This window comes from Oncorhynchus kisutch, linkage group LG28 (genome assembly GCF_002021735.2).
Source record: "Oncorhynchus kisutch isolate 150728-3 linkage group LG28, Okis_V2, whole genome shotgun sequence".
Classification (NCBI taxonomy): domain Eukaryota; kingdom Metazoa; phylum Chordata; class Actinopteri; order Salmoniformes; family Salmonidae; genus Oncorhynchus; species Oncorhynchus kisutch.
Genome location: NC_034201.2, coordinates 29702447 through 29729059, shown reverse-complemented (window position 1 = coordinate 29729059; position 26613 = coordinate 29702447). Strand labels below are relative to the sequence as shown.

Here is a 26613-nt window from a genome sequence, read left to right as displayed (position 1 = left end):
GGAAAGACCCAGTCCCCCAGGGAACCAAAATGGTTAATTAAGCAATACTGGTGGGATTTCATTGATGAGGAAAGGGATTCAGGGACTGACAGTCATTATAAAGGCACTACAGTCCCCACCAGTTATGTTGTCTTAAGAGCGATACTCAACAAAAGAAAGGGCATAGCTAGCCCTAAATTTAGACAATGTGCTAATTATAGATTTATCGCTGTGGTAAATTCTGTTTCACAGCAAGATTGTACTAAGCACCATGACATTTGGGAAACATTGTTCAAGATGGACACTAACCAACTTAAGTGCAAATCCTAAACACTTAAATCTACAGTATATGAGGTCATATAGCTATAATTATCAGACATCCTCAATAATGAATGACTCTGTATGTAATCCTTGTTATTACTATCCTGGTAAGTATGGAGTGATCTGTACGAAATTAACAACAGTTGATTCTTGTGAAAGACTGTTGGATGAAAGTTGTGTGTCAGTCCAAGTTCTGATGCAGTGCAATTACAGGAGTGAGAGTACTAACGTTTTTCCTGGATCTTTGCATATAGCCAGGGAGTGTCGTGGAAAGGAATCCATTTAAAACAAGATTGCGTACGCCTCTTCCTTTCTCTCATCGCATTATTTAGCAAAGTGCCACTTCATCGAAAGACAGACATTCATCTTTAGCCCCTCCTCTCTCTCTTTGTCTCTCTGTCTCCCATCATACCCACCCTTATTTTCTGCAGAGAAGCCTCTGAGTACAGTGGGGCAAAAAAGTATTTAGTCAGCCACCAATTGTGCAAGTTCTCCCACTTAAAAAGATGAGAGAGGCCTGTAATTTTCATCATAGGTACACTTCAACTATGACAGACAAAATGAGGGAAGAAAATCCAGAAAATCACATTGTAGGATTTTTAATGAATTTATTTGCAAATTATGTTGGAAAATAAGTATTTGGTCACCTTCAAACAAACAAGATTTCTGGCTCTCACAGACCTGTAACTTCTTCTTTAAGATGCTCCTCTGTCCTCCACTCGTTCCCTGTATTCATGGCACCTGTTTGAACTTGTTATCAGTATAAAAGACACGTGTCCACAACCTCAAACAGTCACACTCCAAACTCCACTATGGCCAAGACCAAAGAGCTGTCAAAGGACACCAGAAACAAAATTGTAGACCTGCACCAGGCTGGGAAGACTGAATCTGCAATAGGTAAGCAGCTTGGTTTGAAGAAATCAACTGTGGGAGCAATTATTAGGAAATGGAAGACATACAAGACCACTGATAATCTCCCTCAATCTGGGGCTCCACGCAAGATCTCACCCCGTGGGGTCAAAATGATCACAAGAACGGTTAGCAAAAATCCCAAAACCACACGGGGGGACCTAGTGAATGACCTGCAGAGAGCTGGGACCAAAGTAACAAAGCCTACCATCAGTAACACACTACGCCGCCAGGGACTCAAATCCTGCAGTGCCAGACGTGTCCCCCTGCTTAAGCCAGTACATGTCCATGCCCGTCTGAAGTTTGCTAGAGAGCATTTGGATGATCCAGGAGAAGATTGGGAGAATGTCATATGGTCAGATGAAACCAAAATATAACTTTTTGGTAAAAACTCAACTCGTCGTGTTTGGAGGACAAAGAATGCTGAGTTGCATCCAAAGAACACCATACCTACTGTGAAGCATGGGGGTGGAAACATCATGCTTTGGGGCTGTTTTTCTGCAAAGGGACCAGGGCGACTGATCCGTGTAAAGGAAAGAATGAATGTGGCCATGTATCGTGAGATTTTGAGTGAAAACCTCGTTCCATCGGCAAGGGCATTGAAGATGAAACGTGGTTGGGTCTTTCAGCATGACAATGATCCCAAACACACCGCCCGGGCAACGAAGGAGTGGCTTCGTAAGAAGCATTTCAAGGTCCTGGAGTGGCCTAGCCAGTCTCCAGATCTCAACCCCATAGAAAATCTTTGGAGGGAGTTGAAAGTCTGTGTTGCCCAGCAACAGCCCCAAAACATCACTGCTCTAGAGGAGATCTGCATGGAGGAATGGGCCAAAATACCAGCAACAGTGTGTGAAAACCTTGTGAAGACTTACAGAAAACGTTTGACCTCTGTCATTGCCAACAAAGGGTATATAACAAAGTATTGAGATAAACTTTTGTTATTGACCAAATACTTATTGTCCACCATAATTCGCAAATAAATTCATAAAAAATCCTACAATGTGATTTTCTGGATTTTTTGTTCTCATTTTGTCTGTCATAGTTGAAGTGTACCTATGATGAAAATTACAGGCCTCTCTCATCTTTTTAAGTGGGAGAACTTGCACAATTGGTGGCTGACTAAATACTTTTTTGCCCCACTATATGTATTCATATAGCATCTCGAAGTTGGAATGCTGATGTAGGATAAGTTTGGCCTTTTCATACACTTCGACCTAGATCATTCCAAACATGCTCAGTGGATGACGTCTGGTACGTATGCAGGCTGGAAGAACTGGGACATGTTCAGCTTCCAGGAATTTTGAACATATCCTTGCGACATGGGGCTGTGCATTAACAATGAGCCTAAGGATCTCGTCATGGTATTTATGTGCATTCAAATTGCCATCGATAAAATACAATTGTGTTCGTTGTGCATGCACATACCATAATCCCACTGGTTGAAACCGGGATTCATCCGTCAAGAGCACACTTCTCCAGTGTGCCAGTGGCCATCGAAGGTGAGTGTTTACCCACTGAAGTCGGTTACATCTCTGACGATAAGCATGCAGATGAGCTTCCCTGAGACGGTTTCTGACAGTTTGTGCAGAAATTCTTTAGTTGTGCAAACCCACAATTGAATTAGCTGTCCGGGTGTCTGGACTCAGACCATCCCGCAGATAAAGAAGCCGGATGTGGGGGTCCAGGCTTGGTGTGGTTACACGTGGTCTGCGGTTGTGTAGGCCAGTTTGGATGTACTACCAAATTCTCTAAAATGACATTGGAGGCGGCTTATGGGAGATACATTAAATATAGTAAGAGATATTTGCAGCTTTTCATGGCTACATGAGAAGCTTTGAACTTTTGTTAGTTCTTAGTCCATGTGCTAATGAACATCTTGCAGGAAGATATAAAGAAAAGACTGAAAATAGCAGAACATTATTTTGTTCTGGTAGACTGCCGTGAAATCATGGCTGAGAGTGACAATATGAGTTTGTTTGCGTGTTTGTTTATGTTTGTATGTGTATGCCCATGTGAATGTATATGCAGTGAGTGTAATGGTGTGCACACATCTGTGTGTGAATGGGACATTTGACCTTCACCAATGGACCCAGGTGATGGTGGTGTTAACCTACCACTGTTTTGCTCCTTGCCTAGGGCCAAAACACCCACAAACCACCAAGACCAAAAAAAAACAATCGCAGAATCTCATCAGATGTCCTTTAATACAATGTAACCAAATAGCTGTCCCCATTTTACACTGGGAAAAACAAACGCTAGCACACTGACTGGAGAATAAATCAATATTTGTTGTTATGCCAAATCCATTGCCATAATTTCATTCAATAAGATCTTATGGCTATAAAATAACAAATATACAATCATTTTTTTACATATTTGGGACAATTCAATCGATATAGCGATGGGTGGATCATATTTATCTCAGAACAATACAAACACGTCTCCTGCTATTCATATTCATATGGCTGTGTGGCTGCCTGCCGTAGCCTCTCTCTGTGGTAAACATGAATATTAATATGAATATGTTTACATCTACTACTTTCATTGGCTACATGAGAACACGCTTGTCAGTTCCCATAGTCATTATGGAAAAAAATGGATTTGGGGTAGGAAGAGAAGAGAGGGGATGAGGGGACGAAGAGATGGAAGACAAGACCATGGTTACATAAGAGGGAGGGAGATGATGGAAAACAATGACGGAGGACGAGGTGGAGGTAGAGAAGGATAGATAGAATGATAGATTACCTGCAGTAACTGTGCCTCCTGTAATATGGCTTAGAAACAGAGAGACGGTCCCTCCTTGTCCTAGGCAAGGCAGATCTGCACTACGGCACCTTCCTCTGCAAATCCCAACACTGACCAACCAACAGCAATTACAGTCATTCCAGAGACTGGAGAGAAAAAGAGGACGAGAAAGAAAGAACCATGACAATGTCCGGTGCTGTTCTGTCCGTCTGTTCTACTCCACTAACACACAGCCCCCTCGCTTATCTCTTTCTGCTGCTAGCAGCGTGTTGTTTTCGAATTAGTAAGCAGCCTCAGAGAGAGAAAGAGAGAGCGCCTGTGCATTGCTCGCTCGCTACATCACCTGCCTGCCTAACGGAATCATCATCCCCCTCTCCCCTCCTCCTTCTCTCCCTTTGTCCATAACTCCCTCCTCCCCTCCCTTCCTCCCTCCTTCCAAGGCTCAAAGCCCTCAATATTAATGAGGAAAAGGGCAGGGGGAAGGTGAGGAGGTGAAGGGAGAAGCAGCTGCACCATGTGTGTACTGTAGAGACCAGGCTAACTGTGTCTGCAATGGCTACATTATTAGGTTGTCCTGGAACCTGCTACTTATCATTCTATGTGTAGAAGGGCAGGAAAACTAGCTGCATTGACCAGAGCCTGTGAATACGTTAGCTTGGTTCATTAGCATTTTGACAGGGTCAGAATGATGCTGAAACGGAACAGAGCAGAAAGGAGGGACACTGAGTTTTTATTTTATTTTATTTTATTAGGATCTCTTTTAGTCCCCATTTGGACTAATCTTCCAAGAGTCCTTAACATTAAAATACAATTTATAATACAAACACACTTTCACACATATAACACACTATTACAAACATACATAATACACTAGCATAATGACCCAATAAATACTCAATCTAAAATTTAAAAAAAATATTAAAACAAATATTGATTCTTCATCTACTATAGTCCCACAACATTTCTATATACTATATTTAAATTGTTTTTAAATAGTGTTTAAACTTATATATTGAAAGGTTTCTAGTTTGCTCAGTTAATTTATTCCATTTCTTTATTGCTCTAAATCGAAATGTTCTTTTGCCCATTTCTTTTTTCTGTCTGGATAACGCATAGATGGTGGACAATCTATTCCTAGTATTTACGGAATGTCTGTCTCTTACCAACTGAATACCATTGTGAATAGAACTTGGCCATTTTAAATTATGTATATTATAAAATAAGATACGCATGTTTATCTTGTCGATTGATGACCAACCAAGAACACTGCGCATGACTGCAATAGAAGAACCATATCTCCGCCTTAAAACAATCCCTGCTGCTTTATTCTGTGCATTCTGCAGCCTCCTAACTTCACTAGATGATGCATTTCCCCAGACCACCGAACAATAGTTCACTTGACTCTCAACCAATGCCTGTGTTATTTGCTGAAGGATTTTCCCTGGTAAATATTTAGCTATCCTTCTGATTATGCATGCTGTTTTAATATATATTTTTTTACATAGATTAGTTATTTGAGACGACCATGATAAGCACTGAGATACATATTTAATTGGTCACTGGAAAAGGGGTTGTTTGCAAATGTATGGAAGCATGCGAAACTGTGTCCTATTCCGAAAGACTGCAAAGAACCCATTACGCCTGCCAATAGTCGACCAATTAGTCTACTCCCTATTGGAGGGTATTGTGAGTAGACAAATGTGGGAGTATATGGAAAAGAATGATCTGATTACAGCCAATCAGCATGCTTATCGCAAAAAACATTCCAACCAGTCTAGCTGCACTCCCAGTAGTTTGGTTTCTGCCACTTCTTCAATTTGTACTCCTCCCATACTTAATTGTATCCCATGCTGTTTTGGCCTTTTCCTAGTTGAACAGACCAAAATAACTTTGGTTTTCTTGGTGTTTAAAGCAAGTTTGTTTTGGCAAACCCATTTCCTGATAATCTCCAAATCTCCTTGCAAAGCTTGCTGTACCTGTTGAACCGATTGTCTTGCTGCATAAATTGTAGTATCATCTGCAAATATAGTAGCTTGAGTTTCAACCAAGGCATAGGGAAGGTCGTTGGTGTATATTAAGTAGAGAAGTGGCCCAAGGCAGCTGCCCTGCGGTATTCCACAGTTTAACACATTAGGGGAAGAAAATGAACCATTGATATAGGTGGACTGTTTCCTGTCAGTTAGATATGACTGTACCCAATTCAATGCTACCTCCTTAAAACCATAATGCATTAATTTTGTCAAAATAATTTCATGAATCACTAAATCAAATGCTGCACTGAAATCTAAAAATAGTACACCTACAAACCTGCTATTATTCATAGCATTGAGCCACTGGTCAGTCATGTCAACCAATGCAGTGGTAGTGGAATGGTTTTTGCGATAAGCATGCTGATTGGCTGTAATCAGATCATTCTTTTCCATATACTCCCACATTTGTCTACTCACAATACCCTCCAATAGGGAGTAGACTAATTGGTCGACTATTGGCAGGCGTAATGGGTTCTTTGCAGTCTTTCGGAATAGGACACAGTTTCGCATGCTTCCATACATTTGCAAACAACCCCTTTTCCAGTGACCAATTAAATATGTATCTCAGTGGAACTGCAATCTGGGGAGCAGCACAGCGAAGCAAAAAATTGTCCATAAGACCATAACCTGTAGATTTACCATCAGGTAATGACTTCAATAGGTTTAACACCTCCTCCACTGACACCGTTTGTAGACTAAAAGAGCAGATCTTATTGCTCATAATATGATCATCAATCCATTGGACAATAGCTTGTTTGGAAGAATTTATGTCTACATTGTTGCTTAGTAATTTAATTTTCTGTGTAAAAAAATCTGCAAAATGATTGGCAATATCACCTGGTTTTGTTATTATTCTCCCGTCAACCTCCACACTAGATGGGCATGATGAGATAGATGTACCAAGTAAGCCCTTAACTGTGTTCCATACCTTTTTAGAATCATTTTTACAATCAGTAAAAGCATTGTTGTAAAATAACTTTTTTTTCCTTTGATTCAATTTAACTGCATAATTACGTAATGTTCTATAATTCTGTTTATCAATTTCTAATTTTGACTTGGCTGCTAAGACTTTTGCCATATTTCTTTGAGAAAAAGCTTCACCCAGTTCATCATCAATCCAAGGAAATGGACGGGCACCAACTGTTCTCTTTCTTATAGGGGCATGATAGTCCATTACCTCAGTGAGCAAATCAATAAAACATTCTGTAGCGTGATTTAAATCATCCTCTAGATAAATCAGCTCCCAGGGTACAGCAGCCAAATCATTTAGAAATAACTCATGATTAAATGTTTTAACATTTCTTTTGACCACAATCCTAGGGGGTTTCTTTGGAACCTTGGTGTTCATGGTTATGGTCACAATATTATGGTCTGTCCAGCCCACTGGCATTGATCTGGCTTTGAAGCATTGCAATGGTATATTACAGAAAATCAGATCAATGCATGTGTCTGAACGATGACCCAACTTAATTGAAGATCTAGTAGTATCATTAACCATTTGTTTCAAACCACAGTTCTTAGCATATCTCATCAATTTAGTTATATTCGAATTATTGTGATCCTTCCCATTTATATTAAAATCCCCCAAGATAAAAACATCTCTGTTGGTATCTGTGGCCTGGTCAAACCCAGTACATAAGTCATCCAGATAGGACACCTTAGAGCTAGGAGGTCTATACACACATCCTACCAATATGGGTGCCTGGTGAGGTAGATGTACTTGAGCCCATAGTGCCTCTATTTGACCTACATTAAGGTCATCCCTCCTCTTAAAAGGTATATGATTCTGAATATACAGTGCAACACCCCCACCATTCCTGTTCCTGTCCCTTCTCAGTAGACTATATCCTTGAATGTTCATTTGCCCATCATTTACAGATGCATCTAAATGCGTTTCGGTCAAAGCCAAAATATGAATATTATTTATGTTAACCAAGTTCAAAAACCTCATGTATTTTGTTAGGAAGGCTACATACATTAACCTGAGCTATATGCAGCCCTTTCCTTATCAAGTGGAGATCAATATAGCATGTATTTCTTATAGTTGAAGTTGTCATGATACACTACAACACAAACTCAGTTTTAAACATTAAATTAAAATAACCAGGGAGTTACTCTAGAGTCCTGATACAGTTGCCCATTGATATAAAGTTTATCCATCACCATGGAGACTCGTTGATTCAGGCAACGCTTTTCCTTCATGATGGGATAGTTTTTTTCTCCTTTCATTGATCTCAGTGGGGAAGTGATCATTCATTCCAAAATCAGTGTTTGAGTTCTCTCCCCATGTTCTTCGTCATTTCCTTTTGCTTATATTTATCAAAACATGTAATAATAGCCCGTGGCCTATTTCCAGAGGCCTTGCCTATTCTATGGACTCTGGAGAAAGTGGCATTGCGCACACCATCGGTGGGCAGTTTTAGTTGAGTTGACATAAAGTCTCGGACTGTGTCCTCACAGCCTCTGCTGTTGTCATTCTCTGGTATCCCTGAGAATATTAGATTGTTCCACATTGATCGACACTGTACATAGAGCAATGCTTCTTTAAGTTGTTTGTTCTCCCTTTGCACCACCTCCACCTTGCTATGAATAGAGTCTACAGTACCTACAGAGATTGGTGGTGGTTAGCTTGCTTGCTAGCCTGTGAAGGAAGAAGGTTATTTTTAACCTTATTGATGACACTTGTTAAAGTCCAACGCTCTAACCACTAGGCTACCTGCCGCCCCAATGGTTAAGGTGCTATGGTGGTAGGTGCGAGGCGCACCGGTTTGTGTCAAGAACTGCAACGTTGCTGAGTTTTTCACGCTCAACAGTTTCCCATGTGTATCAAGAATGGTCTACCACCCAAAGGATATCCAGCCAAATTGACACAACTGTGGGAAGCAATTGAATCAACATGGGCCAGCATCCCTGTGTTACGCTTTTGATACCTTGTAGAGTCCATGCCCCGGGGGGAGTGGAACTCAATATTAGGACGGTGTTCTTAATATTTTGTACACTTTGTGTATTTCTGTATTTATCATAGGTCCCGTGATAGAAATACTGAGAGAGACAGAGAGCGACAGAGAGCGACAGAGAGAGACAGAGGGAGATAGAGACTGAAAGGCAGTGACAGATTGAGAGAATGCCAAACAGGCAGCAATACACCTCTATTCCACCATGTCAGAAGACGGTTGTAGAGGGATTGCTGCCAACTTGGTTTTTGTCACCCTGTGAGCTACAGATGGCTTTACACACACCCACACAACGTAAGCCCACTCAGCTCCTCGTCAGTCCCTGTCCCTAATCCCTGACTGGGTTTAATCTGATTCTGTAGTGGAGGTGAAATTCCCTTTGGAAGGCTCATAGCCGACATAGGAATACAAACACGTGCTCATGTAACGGCTTCACGCACTATTATAACACCGTGGCAGCACAGATACACAAGTCTGTAATTTCAACGTGTTTCAAGCTGATCACCATTGTATCTGTTCCCATGAACTCCATGGTAACCTGCCTAAATGACTATCGTCCCACAGCACTCACATATGTGATCATGAAATGCTTTGAAAGGCTGGTCATGACACACATTTACACCATTATCCCAGAGACCCTGGACCCACTCCAATTTGCATACCGCCCCAACAATTCACAGATGAGACAATCTCAATTGCACTTCACACTGCTCTCTCCCACCTGGACAAGAGGAATACCTATGTGAGAATGATGTTCATTGACTACAGCTAAGCATTCAACACCCTAGTCCTGTTCCAAGCTCATCACCAAGCTTGGAACACCATCTCCCTCTGCAACTGGATGCTGGACTTCCTGACTGGCCGCCCCCAGGTGGTCAGGGCAGGCAACAACACCTCCACCACGCTGACCCTGAATACGGGGGCCCCCTCAGGGGTGTGTACTTAGTCCTCTCCTGTACTCCCTGTTTACCCATGACTGCATGGCCACGGACAACCCCAACACCATCATCAAGTTTGCTGACGACATGAAAGTGATAGGCCTGATCACTGACGGTGATGACACGACATACAGAGAGGAGGTCAGAGACCTCCCAGCTAGCACATTTGGTTCCTTGGAAGTTGTGGGGAATGTACGTTTTTGGTTTTCCCATTGGTGCTGGGAACAAAGCCGGTAAATCCAAATGTTTTTTTAAATGTTTTGAGAAAGGAAGTGAAAATTTGGCCTGTTCTAGAGGTCTCAAGAAGGTTCTGGGAACGTTGTACTATGGTTCCCTGAACGTTTTCCTGGGAGGTTTTATAAAAACAAACCTAGAGTCGATGTCCGTGGCCCCACCAAAAAATTCCCATCAAAAATCCCCATCAAAATCTGTCAGTTTAAGCTAGAGATATGTTTTTTTTGCATGGGCAACCAACTGCATCCGCCGATGTCGCCCTTCCGCATCTGCGGTGAAAAGTGGCATAGCTAGAGCGGTGTTTGTCAGACCATGAGACATCCTGAAAATCGGTCTTCTCACAAAACGTGTATTGCATCCGAACACTTTATATACTATTATGACCACTCTATGGAAAGATACGACTATGAAGTCGTTAGATCCGATCTGCCAACTTCTGTATGCAGCGTCTTAACCGGTTGGGCTACACACTAATACCCGTCTGTGTAAAGATGAGTTTCTCACGAACACGTACATGTTGGTTGTTTTGCACTAGGATGAACACAAGTCCAACAAGACTAGTCTGAAGGTAACCGGGTACCATTTTTTTTTAAATGAATGGAAGTATATATATGGAGATAGTTTAATGCCTAAAATAAGGGGTTAAATACATAAAATATATATATAGTTTCCTGATCTTTCTTACATCTCTCAGATATAAGACAGGCACTACAGAACAAACTTCCATTCAATTTTTGGAGGGACTATCTATTTATCCATGTATGAAGCTGTTATTCAATGCATTTCTATGGGCTAATAGCAATAAGTCCAAATTCAATGTTTCATCAAATAATTTTGTATACATTTTTTGATACCATAAGGGGTCCTAAACTCAAAATCGAATATCTAAATGATTACTGGTATGGCCATGTTCCTGTGTTAAAGCCTGAATTCAAAATAAATAAATAAAAGATTTTCTCACACATCTACACACAATACCCCATAATGACAAAAATAAAAATTATTATACATTTATTGAAAATGAAAAACAGAAAAGGACTATGTACAGCTGCAGCGATCGGTTAGCTGCTCAGATAGCAGATGTTTAAAGTTGGTGAGGGAGATAAAAGTCTCCAATTTCAGCGATTTTTGCAATTCGTTTCAGTCACATGCAGCAGAGAACTGGAAGGAAAGGCGGCCAAATGAGGTGTTGGCTTTAGGGATGATCAGTAAGATACATCTGCTGGAGTGCGTGCTACGGGTGGGTGTTGCCATCGTGACCAGTGAACTGAGATAAGGCGGAGCTTTACCTAGCATGGACTTGTAGATGACCTGGAGCCAGTGGGTCTGGCAACGAATATGTAGCGAGGACCAGTCGACTAGAGCATACAGGTCGCAGTGGTGGGTGGTATAAGGTGCTTTAGTAACAAAACGGATGGCACTGTGATAAACTGCATCCAGTTTGCTGAGTAGACTATTGGAAGCCATTTTGTAGATGACATCACCGAAGTCGAGGATCGGTAGGATAGTCAGTTTTACTAGGGTAAGTTTGGCGGCGTGAGTGAAGGAGGCTTTGTTGCGGAATAGAAAGAAAACTCTAGATTTGATTTTAGATTGGAGATGTTTGAAATGAGTCTGGAAGGAGAGTTTACAGTCTAGCCAGACACCTAGGTACTTATATAACGAAGGCTTGTTCAAAAGCAAAGTGTGTCTTTTTATCCTGGCGATTGTAAGATATCATTGCATTTTACATGTATTTTTATTTATTTTAAACTGCTTGTTTTTCATTACATTTTATTACAACCAAACTTATTAGAATGTTTCACCTTCCTGGTTTTATGGAGACATCGTCCGCTTGCAATGCAACTTCTGGAAATGCGTGAATACGATCTGATCTGTAAAATTGTTCTGATTATGGTAATAAAACATAGGCCTATTTAGGAGCAGTATAGCGGTGAGTGGACATTCTCCCTTTCTCTTTATATTGGATCTTTGTCTAGCTACTGTGAAAAGTGTGGATGTGCGTAAAACTCCATATTCTGCATTGTTTTAATATTATATGCCCACGGGAAGAAATAATGGTGCCTGTAAGTGTGACATATCCTATTTTGTTTAGAATTTTATTAGGCCTTATCAATATTATTATCTTTTTAGGCCTTATCAATATTGAACTTAATCTTGCTTATTGACAATGTTTGGCGTGTCCATGCACAGCCATAATGCAATTTACAGTAGGCCTAGCGCCTATATCAGTGTGAATACTAGCCATGCAATTACTTAGAACAATGTGGACTGCAAATGGGTTCAAGTTTATGTATTTTGTGAAGATAGCTCTACATTTTGTTATTTAATTTCTGTAAGCCATTTAACAAACTATAACTGACTAACATTGGAATTGGAGTTGATTCCAAGGCAATACATAAAAGACCATAAATACACAGCATGAAGCAACCACATATTTCGCCATGGAGCACAGCGCAAGCAGGTGTGGCAATAATTGAGATAGTGAAATTAGCTAAAATATTTCTGACACAACCCCGAACATATTTCCTCATCAATCTACACACAACACCCCATAATGACAAAGCGAAAACAGGTTTTTAGAATTTTTTGGAAATGTCTTACAAATACAAAACAGAATTACCTTATTTATATAACTATTCAGACCCTTTGCTATGAGACTCGAAATTGAGCTCAGGTGCATCCTGTTTCCATTGCTCATCCTTGAGATGTTTCTACAACTTGATTGGAGTCCACCTGTGGTAAATTCAATTTATTGGAAGGCACACGCCTGTCTATATAATGTCCCACAGTTGACAGTGCATGTCAGAGCAAAAACCAAGCCATGAGGTCGAAGGAATTGTCCGTAGAGCGCCGAGACAGGATTGTGTCAAGGCACAGATCTGGGGAAGGGTACCAAAACAATTCTGCAGCATTGAAGGTCCCCAATAACTCAGTGGCCTCCATCTTTCTTAACTGGAAGAAGTTTGGAACCACCAAGACTCTTCCTGGAGCTGGCCGCCCGGCCAAACTGAGCAATTGGGGGAGAAGGGCCTTGATCAGGGAGGTTACCAGGAACCTGATGGTCACTCTGACATGACTGCAGAGTTCCTCTGTGAAGATGGGAGAATCTCCCAGAAGGACAACCATCTCTGCAGCACTCCACCAATTATGCCTTTATGGTAGCGTGGCCAGACGGAAGCCACTCCTCAGTAAAAGGCATGACAGCCCGCTTGGAGTTTGCCAAAAGGCACCTAAAGAATCTCAGACCATGAGAAACAAGATTATCTGGTCTTATGAAACCAAGATTGAACTCTTTGGCATGAATACCAAGCATCATGTCTGGCGGAAACATGGCACCATACCTACGGTGAAGTATGGTGGTAGCAGCATCATGCTATGGGGATGTTTTTCAGCGGCAGGGACTGGGAGACTAGTCAGGATAGAGGGAAAAATGAACGGCGCAAAGTACAGAGAGACCCTTGATGAAAACCTGCTCCAGCGCGCTCATGACCTCAGACTGGGGCGAAGGTTCACCTTCTAACAGGACAACAACCCTAAGAACAGACAAGACAACGCAGGAGTGGCTTCGGAACAAGTATCTGAATGTCCTTGAGTGGCCCAGTCAGAACTTGAACCTGATCGAACATCTCTGGAGAGACCTGAAAATAGCTTTGCAGCAACACTCCCCATCCAAACTGACAGAGCTTGAGAGGATCTGCAGAGAAGAATGAGAGAAACTCCACAAATACAGGTGTGCCAAGCTTGCAACGTCATACCCAAGACTCAAGGTTGTAATCACTTCCAAAGGTGCGTAAAGGGTCTGAATACTTAAGGAAATGTGATATTTTAGTAGTTTTTTTTTATAAATGTGCAAACATTTCTAAAAAAAGGTTTTGCTTTGTAATTATGAGTTATTGTGTGTAGATTGATGAGGGAAAAAATATTAAATACATTTTAGAATAAGGCTGTAATGTAACAAAAATGTGGAAAAAGTCAAGGGGTCTGAATACTTTCCGAATGCACTGTAACCCAAACTAAGCTATCAGTGTTATTAAACGTCTTATTGAAACATTCAGTGAATGTTTTAAGGAAGTTATTAAAAAACTTAACAACATCATTTCTGTTCTCAGAACAATTATAACACCTTCCAGGCAAACTTTCAGAAAGTTCTCAGAACTTCCCTGCAGCCTAAAAAAATGTACGTTCACAGAACAGACATTTTCACTTCCGTTCTCAGAACATTTAAAAATCTCTGTTTACCGGTCAGGATACTTATGGCTTCGTTCCCAGAATCAATGGGAAACCAAACATGTACATTCCCACAACTTCATGTACATTCCTTCAACTGCATCTACTAAACTGTTCATCTCATCTGGCACCCAGCCTCTGCCAGGACTAAAGACGCTCACTTACATTACAATGAAACAATGTGCATGCACTTTAGGGTGCTTCTTAATAGTCTATAGTGACTTTCTTTCCTTGTCTACTTTTCTTACTTTACACTCCTTTGGAGTCACAGGATAGGTAGAAATATTTCAGGAATTTCATTTCACTTGAATTTCATTTTAACATCTTTCACCATTACCGATGAAGGAAATGAAAGGGAGCCACTTGCACCCTCAGTGTTTGAATGGTTGAAAATATATTATCCCAGACCCTCACAGAGAGATGGGAATAAGGTCTTCAAAGACTTTGAAGGTCTAACCAGGAGTACATGCAAGCCTGCCCCCTAGTGATCATGTTTGTGTGTCACATCATGAGAGTTTCAAGCCAGGCATTGAATAAAAACATATAATTTCAGGCTCTCTTTTAATCAGAGAAATATGATTAAAAAACATTTTCAAAAACACAAAATACAACAATTAAAAGTTAACAGTGTGTACTTGTATCCTGTATGAGCATTTAGCCTACAGTGTCACACCCTGATCTGTTTAACCTGTATTTGTGCTTGTCTCCACCCCCCTCCAGGTGTCGCCCATTTCCCCATTATTAACCAAATCAAATCAAAGTTTATTTGTCACGTGCATACAGTGAATCGCTTACTTACAGGCTCTAACCAATAGTGCAAAAAATGTATTAGGTGAACAATAGGTAAGTAAAGAAATAAAACAACAGTAAAAAGACAGACTATATACAGTAGAGAGGCTATAAAAGTAGCGAGGCTACATACAGACACTGGTTAGTTAGGCAGAATGTACATGTAGATATGGTTAAAGTGACTATGCATATATGATGACAAGAGAGTAGCAGTAGCATAAAAGAGGGGTTGGCGGTTGGCGGGTGGTGGGACACAATGCAGATAGCCCGGTTAGCCAATGTGCGGGAGCACTGGTTGCTCGGTCCAATTGAGGTAGTATGTACATGAATGTATAGTTAAAGTGACTATGCATATATGGTAGAAAGAGAGTAGCAGCAGCATAAAAAGAGGGGTTGGGGACACACACACACACACACAATGCAAATAGTCAGGGTAGCCATTTGATTACCTGTTCAGGAGTCTTGTAGCTTGGGGGTAAAATTGTTGAGAAGCCTTTTTGTCCTAGACTTGGCTTGTTACCGCTTGCCATGCGGTAGTATAGAGAACAGTCTATGACTGGGGTGGCTGGGGTCTTTGACCATTTTTAGGGTCTTCCTCTAACACCGCCTGGTGTAGAGGTCCTGGATGGCAGGCAGCTTAGGCACAGTGATGTACTGGGCCGTATGCACTACCCTCTGTGGTCAGAGGCCGAGCAATGATGCAACCAGCTCTCGATGGTGCAGCTGTAGAACCTTTTGAGGAGCTCAGGACCCATGCCAAATCTTTTTAGTTTCCTGAGGGGGAATAGGCTTTGTTGTGCCCTCTTCACGACTGTCTTGGTGTGTTTGGACCATTCTAGTTTGTTGTTGATGTGGACGCTAAGGAACTTGAAGCTCTCAACCTGCTCCACTACAGCCTGCCCCATGTTTCTGCCTGCCCCCCTGTTTCTGTAATAAACTTTTGCTACTTCAAAACTGTCTGCATCTGGGTCTTCTCCTGAGCCTTGATATACAGCTTTGTCTGAATACTAACATTCCCTTTCACAACTGGGATAGTACCTTATAGCTTGCTATGAAAGATGAATTACATTTATGTTAGGTCAAAATACACATACATTTCTGTAAACACACTTAAGGCTACAGTGTAGGATTGGGACATCCATTTGTCTCTCATAAATGAAGGATATATAGTCATACATTTTTTTTAAATACAAATCATGAGCTTGTTTTACTCAATTGATTGTGAGCAATACCATTGCAAACAATATACAGTCGTGGCCAAATGTTTTTCACAAAGTCTGCTGCCTCAGTTTGTATGATGGCAATTTGCATATACTCCAAAATGTTATGAAGAGTGATCAAATGAATTGCAATGAATTGCAAAGTCCCTCTTTGCCATACAAATGAACTGAATCCCCAAACAACATTTCCACTGCATTTCAGCCCTGCCACAAAAGTACCAGCTGACATCATGTCAGTGATTCTCTTGTTAACACAGGTGTGAGTGTTGACGAGGACAAGGCTTGAGATCACTCTGTCATACTGATTGAGTTCGAATAACAGACTGGAAGCTTCAAAAGGAGGGTGGTGCTTAGAATCATTGTTTTACACAAAAAAGGGCTTCACAGGCAAGGATATTGCTGCCAGTAAGATTGCACCTAAATCAACCATTTATCAGATCATCAAGAACTTCAAGGAGAGCGGTTCAATTGTTGCGAAGAAGGCTTCAGGGCGCCCAAGAAAGTCCAGCAAGTGCCAGGACTGTTTCCTAAAGTTGATTCAGCTGTAGGATCAGGGCAACACCAGTACAGCGTTTGCTCAGGAATGGCTGCAGGCAGGTGAGTGCATCTGCACGCACAGTGAGGCAAACACTTTTGGAGGATGGCCTGGTGTCAAGAAGGGCAGCAAAGAAGCCACTTCTCTCCAGAAAAAACATCAGGGACAGACTGATATTCTGCAAAAGGTACAGGGATTGGACTGCTGAGGACTGGGGTAAAGTAATTTTCTCTGAAGAATCCCCTTTCCGATTGTTTGGGGCATCCGGAAAAAAGCTTGTCCGGGGAAGACAAGATGAGCGCTACCATCAGTCCTGTGCCATGCCAACAGTAAAACATCCTGAGATAATTCATGTGTGGGGTTGCTCCTCAGCCAAGGGAGTGGGCTCACTCACAATTTTGCCTAAGAACACAGCCATGAATAAAGAATGGTACATACACATCCTCCGAGAGCAACTTCTCCCAATCATCCAGGAACAGTTTGGCGACGAACAATGCCTTTTCCAGCAAGATGGAGCACCTTGCCATAAGGCAAGGCTTGGGGAACAAAACATCGATATTTTGGGTCTATGGCCAGGAAACTCTCCAGACCTTAATCCCATTGAGAACTTGTGGTCAATCCTCAAGAGGTGGGTAGACAAACAAAACCCCACAAATTCTGACAAACTCCAAGCATTGATTATGCAAGAAAGGGCTGCCATCAGTCAGCATGTGGCCAAGAAGTTAATTGATAGCATGCCAGGGCAGATTGCAGAGGTCTTGAAAAAGAAAGGTCAACACTCCAAATATTGACTGTTTGCATTAACTTCATGTAATTGTCAATAAAAGCCTTTGACACTTATGAAATGTTTGTAATTATACTTCAGTATTCCATAGTAACATCTGACAAAAATATCTAAAGACACTGAAGCAGCAAACTTTGTGGAAATGAATATTTGTGTCATTCTCAAAACTTTTGGCCATGACTGTATAGCTTCAAACCGGTCAGTCCTTGCATCTGGAGCGCTGTCTATGTGGTGTAATATTTTCCCATCCCTCAGCTGTATGTTCAAATAAGTGGCAGGATGGACATTTTTTGTATTTATTTTTATTTGCAGACTGTAGTTTAAGGTTTGTATGATATCTTTATGTTGATATTTATGTTTGATTTATGTACCTTTCTTTTGAGTCATTTTGAATTAAATCCATCATTCTCTAATACGTTGAAGAACCTTTGTTTAGCATTAATAAAGCATAACATGGCTGCATGGGCTTTATACTAATGCGACTCTATGCAGCCAATAACAATATCCGGGACAGGTATAATGCCAGGAACCTTTTGTGGATTTTACAGCTCTAACCCAGTTCCACCCCCAACACCGTCAAAACAACAGCTATGTGGGAGTCGGCTAGTTCAATCTGAATTCATCTAGCCCAAAGTCTAGTTAAAGGCCATAATACAGTGCCTTCGGAAAGTATTCAGATCCCTTCACTTTTCCAGATTTTGTTACGTTAAAGCCTTACTCCAAAATTGAATAAATCGTTTTTTCCTCTCATCAATCTATACACAATACCGCATAATGACAAAGCAAAAACTGTTTTTTTAGAAATGTTTGCAAATTTATTTGCTCTGACACAAATGTATTTACTTTTGACACATGCTCCGTTTCTTCATATAAATTTCCAATCAAAATTACACTGAGCCCTACAGTGAAGGCACAATTTACGAGGACTTCAGTGCATTCACACCGGAAGTCATGTGCCTGGTGTTAAATGGTTGGAGATGACAGGAAAAACAAGCTGTGAGGTTGTTTCTAGAATTTAACTAGAGCCATTAAGCAATTAAACCTTAGGCAGAAAGTTATCCAATGCTGGCAATATCTTCTAGGTACTTTTCAAACCAATTACTGACAGAAAACAGACTGATTTCACATCATTTGGATCTAGTGCAAATAAAATTGAATGGTTTAAATTTCTTATTTCTGGTTCATAGGTTGGAAAGTTTACACCAAAATCTTTCACACCTATTAGCAGCAGTGGCAGTGGGTAAGTTAGTTTTGAGTGGGTGGAGATTTCAGTAGGAGCAATGGAATGGTCTAAAATGAGAAGAACCGGCATGGTATACTGATGGTTTCTCGGAACTGATGGCTTCTACGGTAAGATGGAGTACATTTTATCTCAGCCTAACCCTTTTCCTAACCTTAACCTAATTATCCTAACATGCTACATTAATTATCCTAACCTGCTACGTTAATTCTTCTTACCTGCCATGTTAATTCTCCTAACCTGCTACATTAATTCTCCATCAAGCCACAACCGTGAAAGCCATTAGTTCCAAAAAACTATCAGTGTCACCACACTTGGGCCATGCAAAACGATCTTGGCCAATGTTAATGGACATAAGCCACCTGGCTTACATTTCTAACAGATAGATGAACCCAGAACATGTATAATGCTACTAAAAGATCAAATACATAAAAAAAGATAATGTTAAAAAATAAAACATTGCTGTTTACATTATTGATAATGACACAAAGCTTGAAATGGAATGTTTTTTTTATGATGGAATGGAATGCAATGCTGATAGTTGATGTCTGACAATTTAAACGTAATTTTCCCAAAATGTTCCCTATTTGCATGACATTTCGCATGATAAAAAAACTTTTAGCATATTCTCTGATTCTAAAGCCACGTTTATACCTGGCGCTAACATGTGTCCAGTGTCCACATACAGTGGACGGATGAGACACACATTTTTATGTCGACGGAACAGACCTTGATCAGATAGTGATTTGATCATCTTGATCGGATGACGACCACATGTTAATGCAAGGTGTAAACAGGACTTAAGAGGTCTTGCATGTCCATTGAGTCCAACTGCCAAAGACAAGTATTCATTAAGAGATGCCTAAAGGAAGCTATGTCAACAGCAGCTGTTTTCACCATTGTTTCGAGTTAAGAAATCACTATTTCAAAGAAAATAAAAAAGCATATTATGCTAATCAATACGGCAGAAAAACCTGGCTAAAAGTAAATTAAATATACCATGAGGATGCCTTATTTCTTTAAACATTAAATGTGTCATCCCTTTTCAACTGCAGTTGTTGTAGAAAGTGCCATCAGTGTTTGTGGTGAGATGGCGATGTTGAAATGGGCGAGGGTAGAAATATATGCCTAAAATGGCTGATGTTCACATATTGAACATCAACACACACATGCTCTCATTCAAAGATGCTCTGACAAACACACACACATTCATAGATGCAGTGAAAAAACACATGCATTCTTTTTCACATTCATAGATTCACAGACATGTACACTACATCGCACACGCACTGTACATGCACACAGACACACACACCTGTACAAAGCGATGGAGTGTAGGCTATTCTGGAGTTTTACTGTTCCTGTTCCTTAGCCTGGGCCTGAGCAAGGGCTTTCTCTGCACTGGATGAGCCCTCGAAGCGTTGTGAGGCGATGGCCGCTTGGTGGGACATGCTCTTTTTCACTATGTCCCCCTTCCTCCACAGAGTGATCTCCTAGAACAAGGCAATAAAACAGAATGAAACAGGGAGAGACTACCTGGACTTGTCCAATAAGAACATCCATTTTTATTTCCCGTTGTGATAATGAACACATCCCAGTTTAACTACTGCACTCACCAACACACAGCCTACTATACTCGACCTTGTCTCAGGGTGGTAAGTTGGTGGTTGAAGATATCCCTCTAGTGGTGTGGGGGCTGTGCTTTGGCAAAGTGGGTGGGGTTATATCCTCCTGTTTGGCTCTCTCTCTCTCTCTCTCTCTCCTCTCTCTCTCTCTCCTCTCTCTCTCTCTCTCTCTCCTCTCTCTCTCTCTCTCTCTCTCTCTCTCTCTCTGCTCTCTTCTCTCATCTCTCTCTCCTCCTCTCTCTCTCTCTCTCTCCTCTCGTCTCTCTCTCTCTTCTCCCTCTCTCTCTCTCTCTCTCTCTCGTCTCTCTCTTCTCTCTCCTCCTCTCTCTCTCTCTCTCTCTCTCTCTCTCTCTCTCTCTCTCTCTCTCTCTCCTCTCTCTCTCTCTCTCTCTCTCTCTCTCTCTCTCTCTCTCTCTCTCTCTCTCTCTCTCTCTCTCTCTCCTCTCTCTCTCTCTCTCTCTCTCTCTCTCTTCTCTCTCTCTCTCTCTCTCTCTCCTCTCTCTCTCTCTCTCTCTCTCTCTCTCTCTCTCTCTCTCTCTCTCTCTCTCTCTCTCTCCTCTCTCTCTCTCTCTCTCTCTCTCTCTCTCTCTCTCTCCTCTCTCTCTCTCTCTCTCTCTCTCTCTCTCTCTCTCTCTCTCTCTCTCTCTCTCTCTCTCTCTCTCTCTCTCTCTCTCTCTCTCTCTCTCTCTCTCTCTCTCTCTCTCTCTCTCTCTCTCTCTCTCTCTCTCTCTCTCTCTCTCTCTCTCTCTCTCTCTCTCTCTCTCTCTCTCTCTCTCTCTCTCTCTCTCTCTCTCTCTCTCTCTCTCTCTCTCTCAGGACCGGAGCCCTAGGACCATGCCTCAGGACTACCTGGCATGATAACTCCTAGTTGTCCCCAGTCCACCTGGCCGTGCTGCTGCTCCAGTTTCAACTGTTCTGCCTGTTCTGCCCCTGACCTGTTCACTGTGATTACTATTATTTGACCATGCTGGTCATTTATGAACATTTGAACATCTTAGCCATGTTGTTATAATCTCCACCCGGCACAGCCAGAAGAGGAATGGGCCACCCCTCATAGCCTGTTTCCTCTCTACATCCCAATACAAATAAATGTTTTGTTACAGCCTACTGTTACACAGCAAACAAACACAGAGTTGAAATGAACAATGTGCTGACCTTGACCCTTGACATGAACCACAAATTAGTCACCATTCAGATCAAATAGAACAACAGCAGCTACCTGCCTGCAATTCTATCTCTATTGTGTGTTTACTGTCTCTACTGTGTATCTGCATGTACCTGCTGTTTGAAGTAACGCCTCTCCTCCTCGTCTATGAGTACTAGGTTGAGGTAGTACCGCACAGAGTACTTCTTGTTGATGTCCCTCATTGTAGGAGTCATCTCATAGCCAGCCAGAAATAGTCGGATAGGGATGGACTCGCCTGAAAGACAAAAGCCATACTATTAAAGTGATAGTTCACTGTAAAATATATGTTTTTTGTCAGATGTTTTCAATCCAAGTCCCATGCCCATCGTTTGTGTAAATCCAGCATGGAGGCTGGTAAAAGGAGAATCTGCAGGATGTGCTCATTGTAATGGCTGGAATAAAGTCAATGGAAAACTATCAAACATACAGTTCCATTCCAGCCATTAGAATGATCCTCTGGTTTCTCCTTCCACCAACCTCCACTGGTTGTCGGTGCCACTTACCTCTCACTGGTGCTCCGTCCATAATCTCATACTTGGCTATGGTGTCATTCTCATGGTACACATTTGGGCCCGTGCCTGTCGTTTCTCGCTTGATGATGTCAATCTCCATGTGTCTGATCTTGAGCCGTACCAAGAGGAAGTAAATCTTTCCCACGATTACATCTTTTAGGTGGTATCTGCATTAAAGGGACAGTTCACAGTTAAAGGGACTGTTTAAATGGCACATGTAGGTTATGGTTTCCTTACCTTGAAAGCAGTCTATGGACAAGGAGAGACCGAAATCCACACTTTGGTTTTGATTAACTATCCACTTCCATCCAATGCTAATAAACAGTAATGACAGAAGTTGTCATAACAAGTAATTGACAATGTTTCACTCGCCTCAAACTGATCAGTGTTTAATTTGCGACAAAAGCTACTTCAAATGTCCTATTACATTCAGATGTTTTTTCCTGGATTCGAACCAGGGACTGTAGTGACGCTTCTTGCACTGAGATGCAGTGCCTTAGACCACTTGCGAGCCCCAAAAAATATTTATGTTGAATGCACCGAGCTGTCTGTTTGAACTACTTGCGCACAGCTCGAACACCCATGCATACCCCACAAGACATGCGACAAGAGGTCTCTTCACAGTCCCCAAGTCCAGAACAGACTATGGGAGGCACACAGTACTACATAGAACCATGACTACATGGAACTCTATTCCACATCAAGTAACTGATGCAAGCATTAAAATTAGATATAAAAAACAGATAACAATACACCTTATGGAACAGCCGGGAATGTGAAGCAACACAAACATAGGCACAGACACATGCATACACACACACGTTAACATACGCACTATACACACACGTACACTGGGATTTTGTATTGTAGATATGTGGTAGTGGTGAAGTAGGGGCCTGAGGGCACACAGTGTGTTGTGAAATCGGTGAATGTATAGTAATGTTTGTAAAATTGTATAACTGCCTTCATTTTGCTGGACCCCAGGAAGAGTAGCTGCTGCCTTGGTAGCAGCTAATGGGGATCCATAATAAATACAAATATAAACATGCTATTAGCATAGGAGTTTAGGGAAGTTGAACCAGGGAGACTTAAGTTTGACTTCACTAATGCTCTGCTATCTCATCATTCAAAAACATGATTTTTTCCCCCAAATATGATAAACCATGGTAACAGAGTCATACTTGGACTTGTTGTACTCAAACTCGATGTGTAGACAGTCTTCGATTCCCACTTCCATCTTGATCGACGAGTTGAGTTCTGGGTATGTGCTGAGCGTGTGCACGACAATGTCCATCTCTTTACTGATGTCGTTCAGTCTCCGGCTTACCGTTGCCCTCAGAAAGTAGCTGAAATATAAAAGAGAAGAGGCAGAAAATCAACTCATCTACTTAATGGGTATAAATGCATGATGCACAAAGAACAATTCAGAAAGTCTCCAATAGGAGTCACATTCTACCCATAAAAAACACAAATAGTTGGTGAGACAAAGTAGAAATCAGGTGAAGTCTGTTCTTCGATATAACTGTATTTGCATTTCACTCTACAGACAAATGATACTCTCATGTTAACATATTTGACATATGTACAGAAGTTAAGCTACTGTAGATATACACATATATACACATCGGAAATGGCAATTCTCTAGACTGGGCTCCAGTCTATCTCTATTTTCAGATTCTATTATTTCTGTTTCTATTTCCTTGTTTTGCCAAGGCAACAATTCTGTTTTGTTGACTGCAGAACTCTTTAAATGGCACTCTAGAGGTCCATTATTTTGGACAAAGGCATTTTTATCACAGACAATCAGCTTTACAATGCTTAAAATTATTACATTTAACTAAATGGCCTAGAATCACATGCAATCCATTGACAATTCCCCATTACCAAAGACAACAACTAGAATGCACTATTATTAGGCGAATGAAATAACAGTGAAATCGCATTTAGTGATGGAACTCAAATTGTGTGTGAGGGTAATTGATTTTGACCTATAATGTTGTACAAATGGTTCATGCATGGATTGTTGCCAGATACTTGCTTACCGTAATTTGACATTCTGGCCTGTGTAGGACTCGTATGGTTTCTCCACGTGTGTAAACTCAAAGTCAAAGGTCTGGGACTGCGTTAGCTCTCCCGGTCTGGCCAAGTCTTTAACCAGAGATACAAACTCATGGTGGTTCCCCCTGTCGTAGTACAGCTCTGACAAGAGAGAAATAGTTGTTAGAGTCACCAGTTTTCAATGGTGAAAAATAATCTAGAAGAGTTTACAGATTACTTTCTATCCCTTTAAAAGGCATTACATGTAGTGTAAATAGATTAAAGGTAATTCTACAAATGACAACTGGTTACTGCATCTTACAACTGTGTAATAACGTTTATTACAATGTAACTATAAAGGACCTATGCTATAGGCCACATTTATGTTCAAGTGTAACTGACAGGTGAAGTTAGTATCATGATTCTCACACATCTCTAAACTTCTGACCAGGCAGATAACTAATCTACTGTAGGAGAGTTTCTGTGGCACAATAGTGCTTATGTTTATCACTTATATCACAGCCAACCACAGGGCACTACGTTTTAACCCGTGCCCATGCAGCGTGCAGTGAATAGACTAATGAGCATGGCATGGCTTAATACGTTCACTCATCGACTAAAACGTTGCATATCAATTGTAACATACTCAAAGCAAACTAAAGACCAGCTGGTGATAACATATATTTCTCTCTCAACGGGCAACACACGTAGCACATACATGTATGTCATATGACTTGGGTCATCGAGCTACAGTTGCAACATTAATCAATCAATCAATCAACACAGATAGTTAATTTAATCAGCTTGACAATTCATTAGGATGACAACATCACGAATAGAGACTTCTTAATTGAAGAAAATTCATGTTTTGCGCCATGGATAACTGTGTAGCTTATTAAGTTATTTTGGCAGTGACAACCCTGCTGTGTCAGACTTACCAATCTGCCCAATAAACTCCATTTTGATGCCTTGATGCTCGAGTCTTTTCCCTGGATTCTTAAGTGTTACGTTGACGTTTCCAGATACTGTCTCACCATCATATAACAGAAAATATTTGTCCTTTTTCCCATCCTCAGTCTTATGTTCAACTTTCTTTCTTGTCTCAGCGTCTTTCAAAACTATATCGATTTCTGCACTTTGACCAAAACTAAAGAAACTCATCACTGGACCTTGTTTCGGAGCCTATGCCTTTTTCAACAAGCCTTTGTAGATTTTGCATGTACAACAAAACTCCTACGTTACTGTATTCCAAATGCTTCTTACGAGTGATTTCCTCCGGAATTTAGATTGTGCTGTCTGTCCTATGATACGAAACTAATTGGAGCGATTGTTGAATGTTTCCAATTACAGCAGTATTGCAATGCCCACTGTAGCGTTTCCTTGTTAAATGCGCATGCGTGTAACTGCAGGCTCGGGATCAGTGTAATGTGCATTGAATGCAGATATTCTACAGATAGAAATGGCCAAATCATTTTGGATAGCTATAGCCAACTTCACACTGACACCATATCAGATCACAGAGAAATATTGCAATTTTGAAGTGTTAATTTTCCATTTAAATTCTTGTGATTTTCCTGACCCCCTTGCTCAATGAATGTATTTCTTATCCATTATAGCTAGAAGAAAGTAACCACCTACGTCAAGAAAAATAATTATATTCTAGATGTGGCAAAATGAAACAATATATAAGCAATAAGGCCCTAGGGGCTGTGGTATATGGCCAATATACCATGGCCAATGGATGTTCCTTAGTACGACACAATGCGGAGTGCATGTATACAGCCCTTAGCTGTGGTATATTGCCCATATACCACTAACCCCAGAGGTGCCTTCTTATTGCTATTATGAACTGGTTACCAACATAATTAGAGAATAAAAAAATATTGTTTTGTTATATCCGTACCACGGCTGTCAGCCAATCAGCATTCAGGGCTCCCAACCACCCGGTTTATAAAAACATATTTGTCAACCAAAGCTGTCCGCGTCAGATTCTGCGCAATTTCGACGCCACATTTCTGGCGTAAATATAACCGACGATGACGTAAATCAAGGGCGAGACTGTAGAGGAGTTGGCGGGTTTATTCAAAGAAAGATGGAGTTAATACATGCGCTAGATTTTCTGAAATTGAAAGACGTCTCCGGAGGTAAGTCCTAATTTGAAAGGATATGTGTATTTAAGTAGTACGGAAATAACAATTGGCCTGCTTATATTATTGATATTTTAACGAATTTGCCGTGCCAAGTTGCAAGAGAACCGATACTATCTAGCTAGCGTGAACGCCTGACGTGGCGTGTTATGCCTGTTTTTTGCTAGCCAGCTAGCTACTGTTAGGTACTAATATGTT

The 26613-nt window shown here is 41.1% G+C and overlaps 3 protein-coding genes across 4 annotated transcripts in view; 1 reads left to right on the top strand and 2 right to left on the bottom strand.

Moving 5' to 3' along the window:
* LOC109873208 (fasciculation and elongation protein zeta-1-like) overlaps nt 1–4387 on the bottom strand; it is a 29922-nt gene extending 25535 nt beyond the window's left edge. The window contains exon 1 of one of the 2 annotated variants that reach the window (XM_020464811.2): nt 3955–4387. The gene's annotated coding sequence lies outside the window, so the exon portion shown is untranslated. The remainder of the gene's footprint in view (nt 1–3954) is intronic. The other variant, XM_020464812.2, reaches the window with a different exon arrangement.
* Nucleotides 4388–17950: 13563 nt separating this feature from the next.
* On the bottom strand, nt 17951–25429 carry LOC109873195 (vacuolar protein sorting-associated protein 26B-like). Its single transcript, XM_020464788.2, has 6 exons — nt 25207–25429; nt 24274–24430; nt 23413–23577; nt 22223–22398; nt 21812–21954; nt 17951–20401 (listed from the first exon to the last, which is right to left on the bottom strand). Exons 1-6 carry the CDS (start codon nt 25427–25429, stop codon nt 20261–20263), a joined length of 1005 nt encoding a protein of 334 aa, XP_020320377.1. The 3' UTR covers nt 17951–20260.
* An 816-nt stretch (nt 25430–26245) lies between these two features.
* Nucleotides 26246–26613, top strand: part of ncapd3 (non-SMC condensin II complex, subunit D3) — a 37763-nt gene continuing 37395 nt past the window's right edge. The window contains exon 1 of the mRNA XM_020465128.2: nt 26246–26412. Within this exon, the coding sequence (XP_020320717.1) occupies nt 26361–26412 (52 nt within the window). The 5' untranslated portion in view covers nt 26246–26360. The remainder of the gene's footprint in view (nt 26413–26613) is intronic.

Coding starts and splice junctions, on each gene's coding strand:
- LOC109873195 (XM_020464788.2), bottom strand. CDS start 25,429: ATGAGTTTCTTTAGTTTTGGTCAAAGTGCAGAAATCGATATAGTTTTG. Junction 24,431..25,206: donor GGAGTTTATTGGGCAGATTG/GTAAGTCTGACA, acceptor CTCTCTTGTCAG/AGCTGTACTACGACAGGGGG. Junction 22,399..23,412: donor TTTGAGTACAACAAGTCCAA/GTATGACTCTGT, acceptor CCTTTAATGCAG/ATACCACCTAAAAGATGTAA.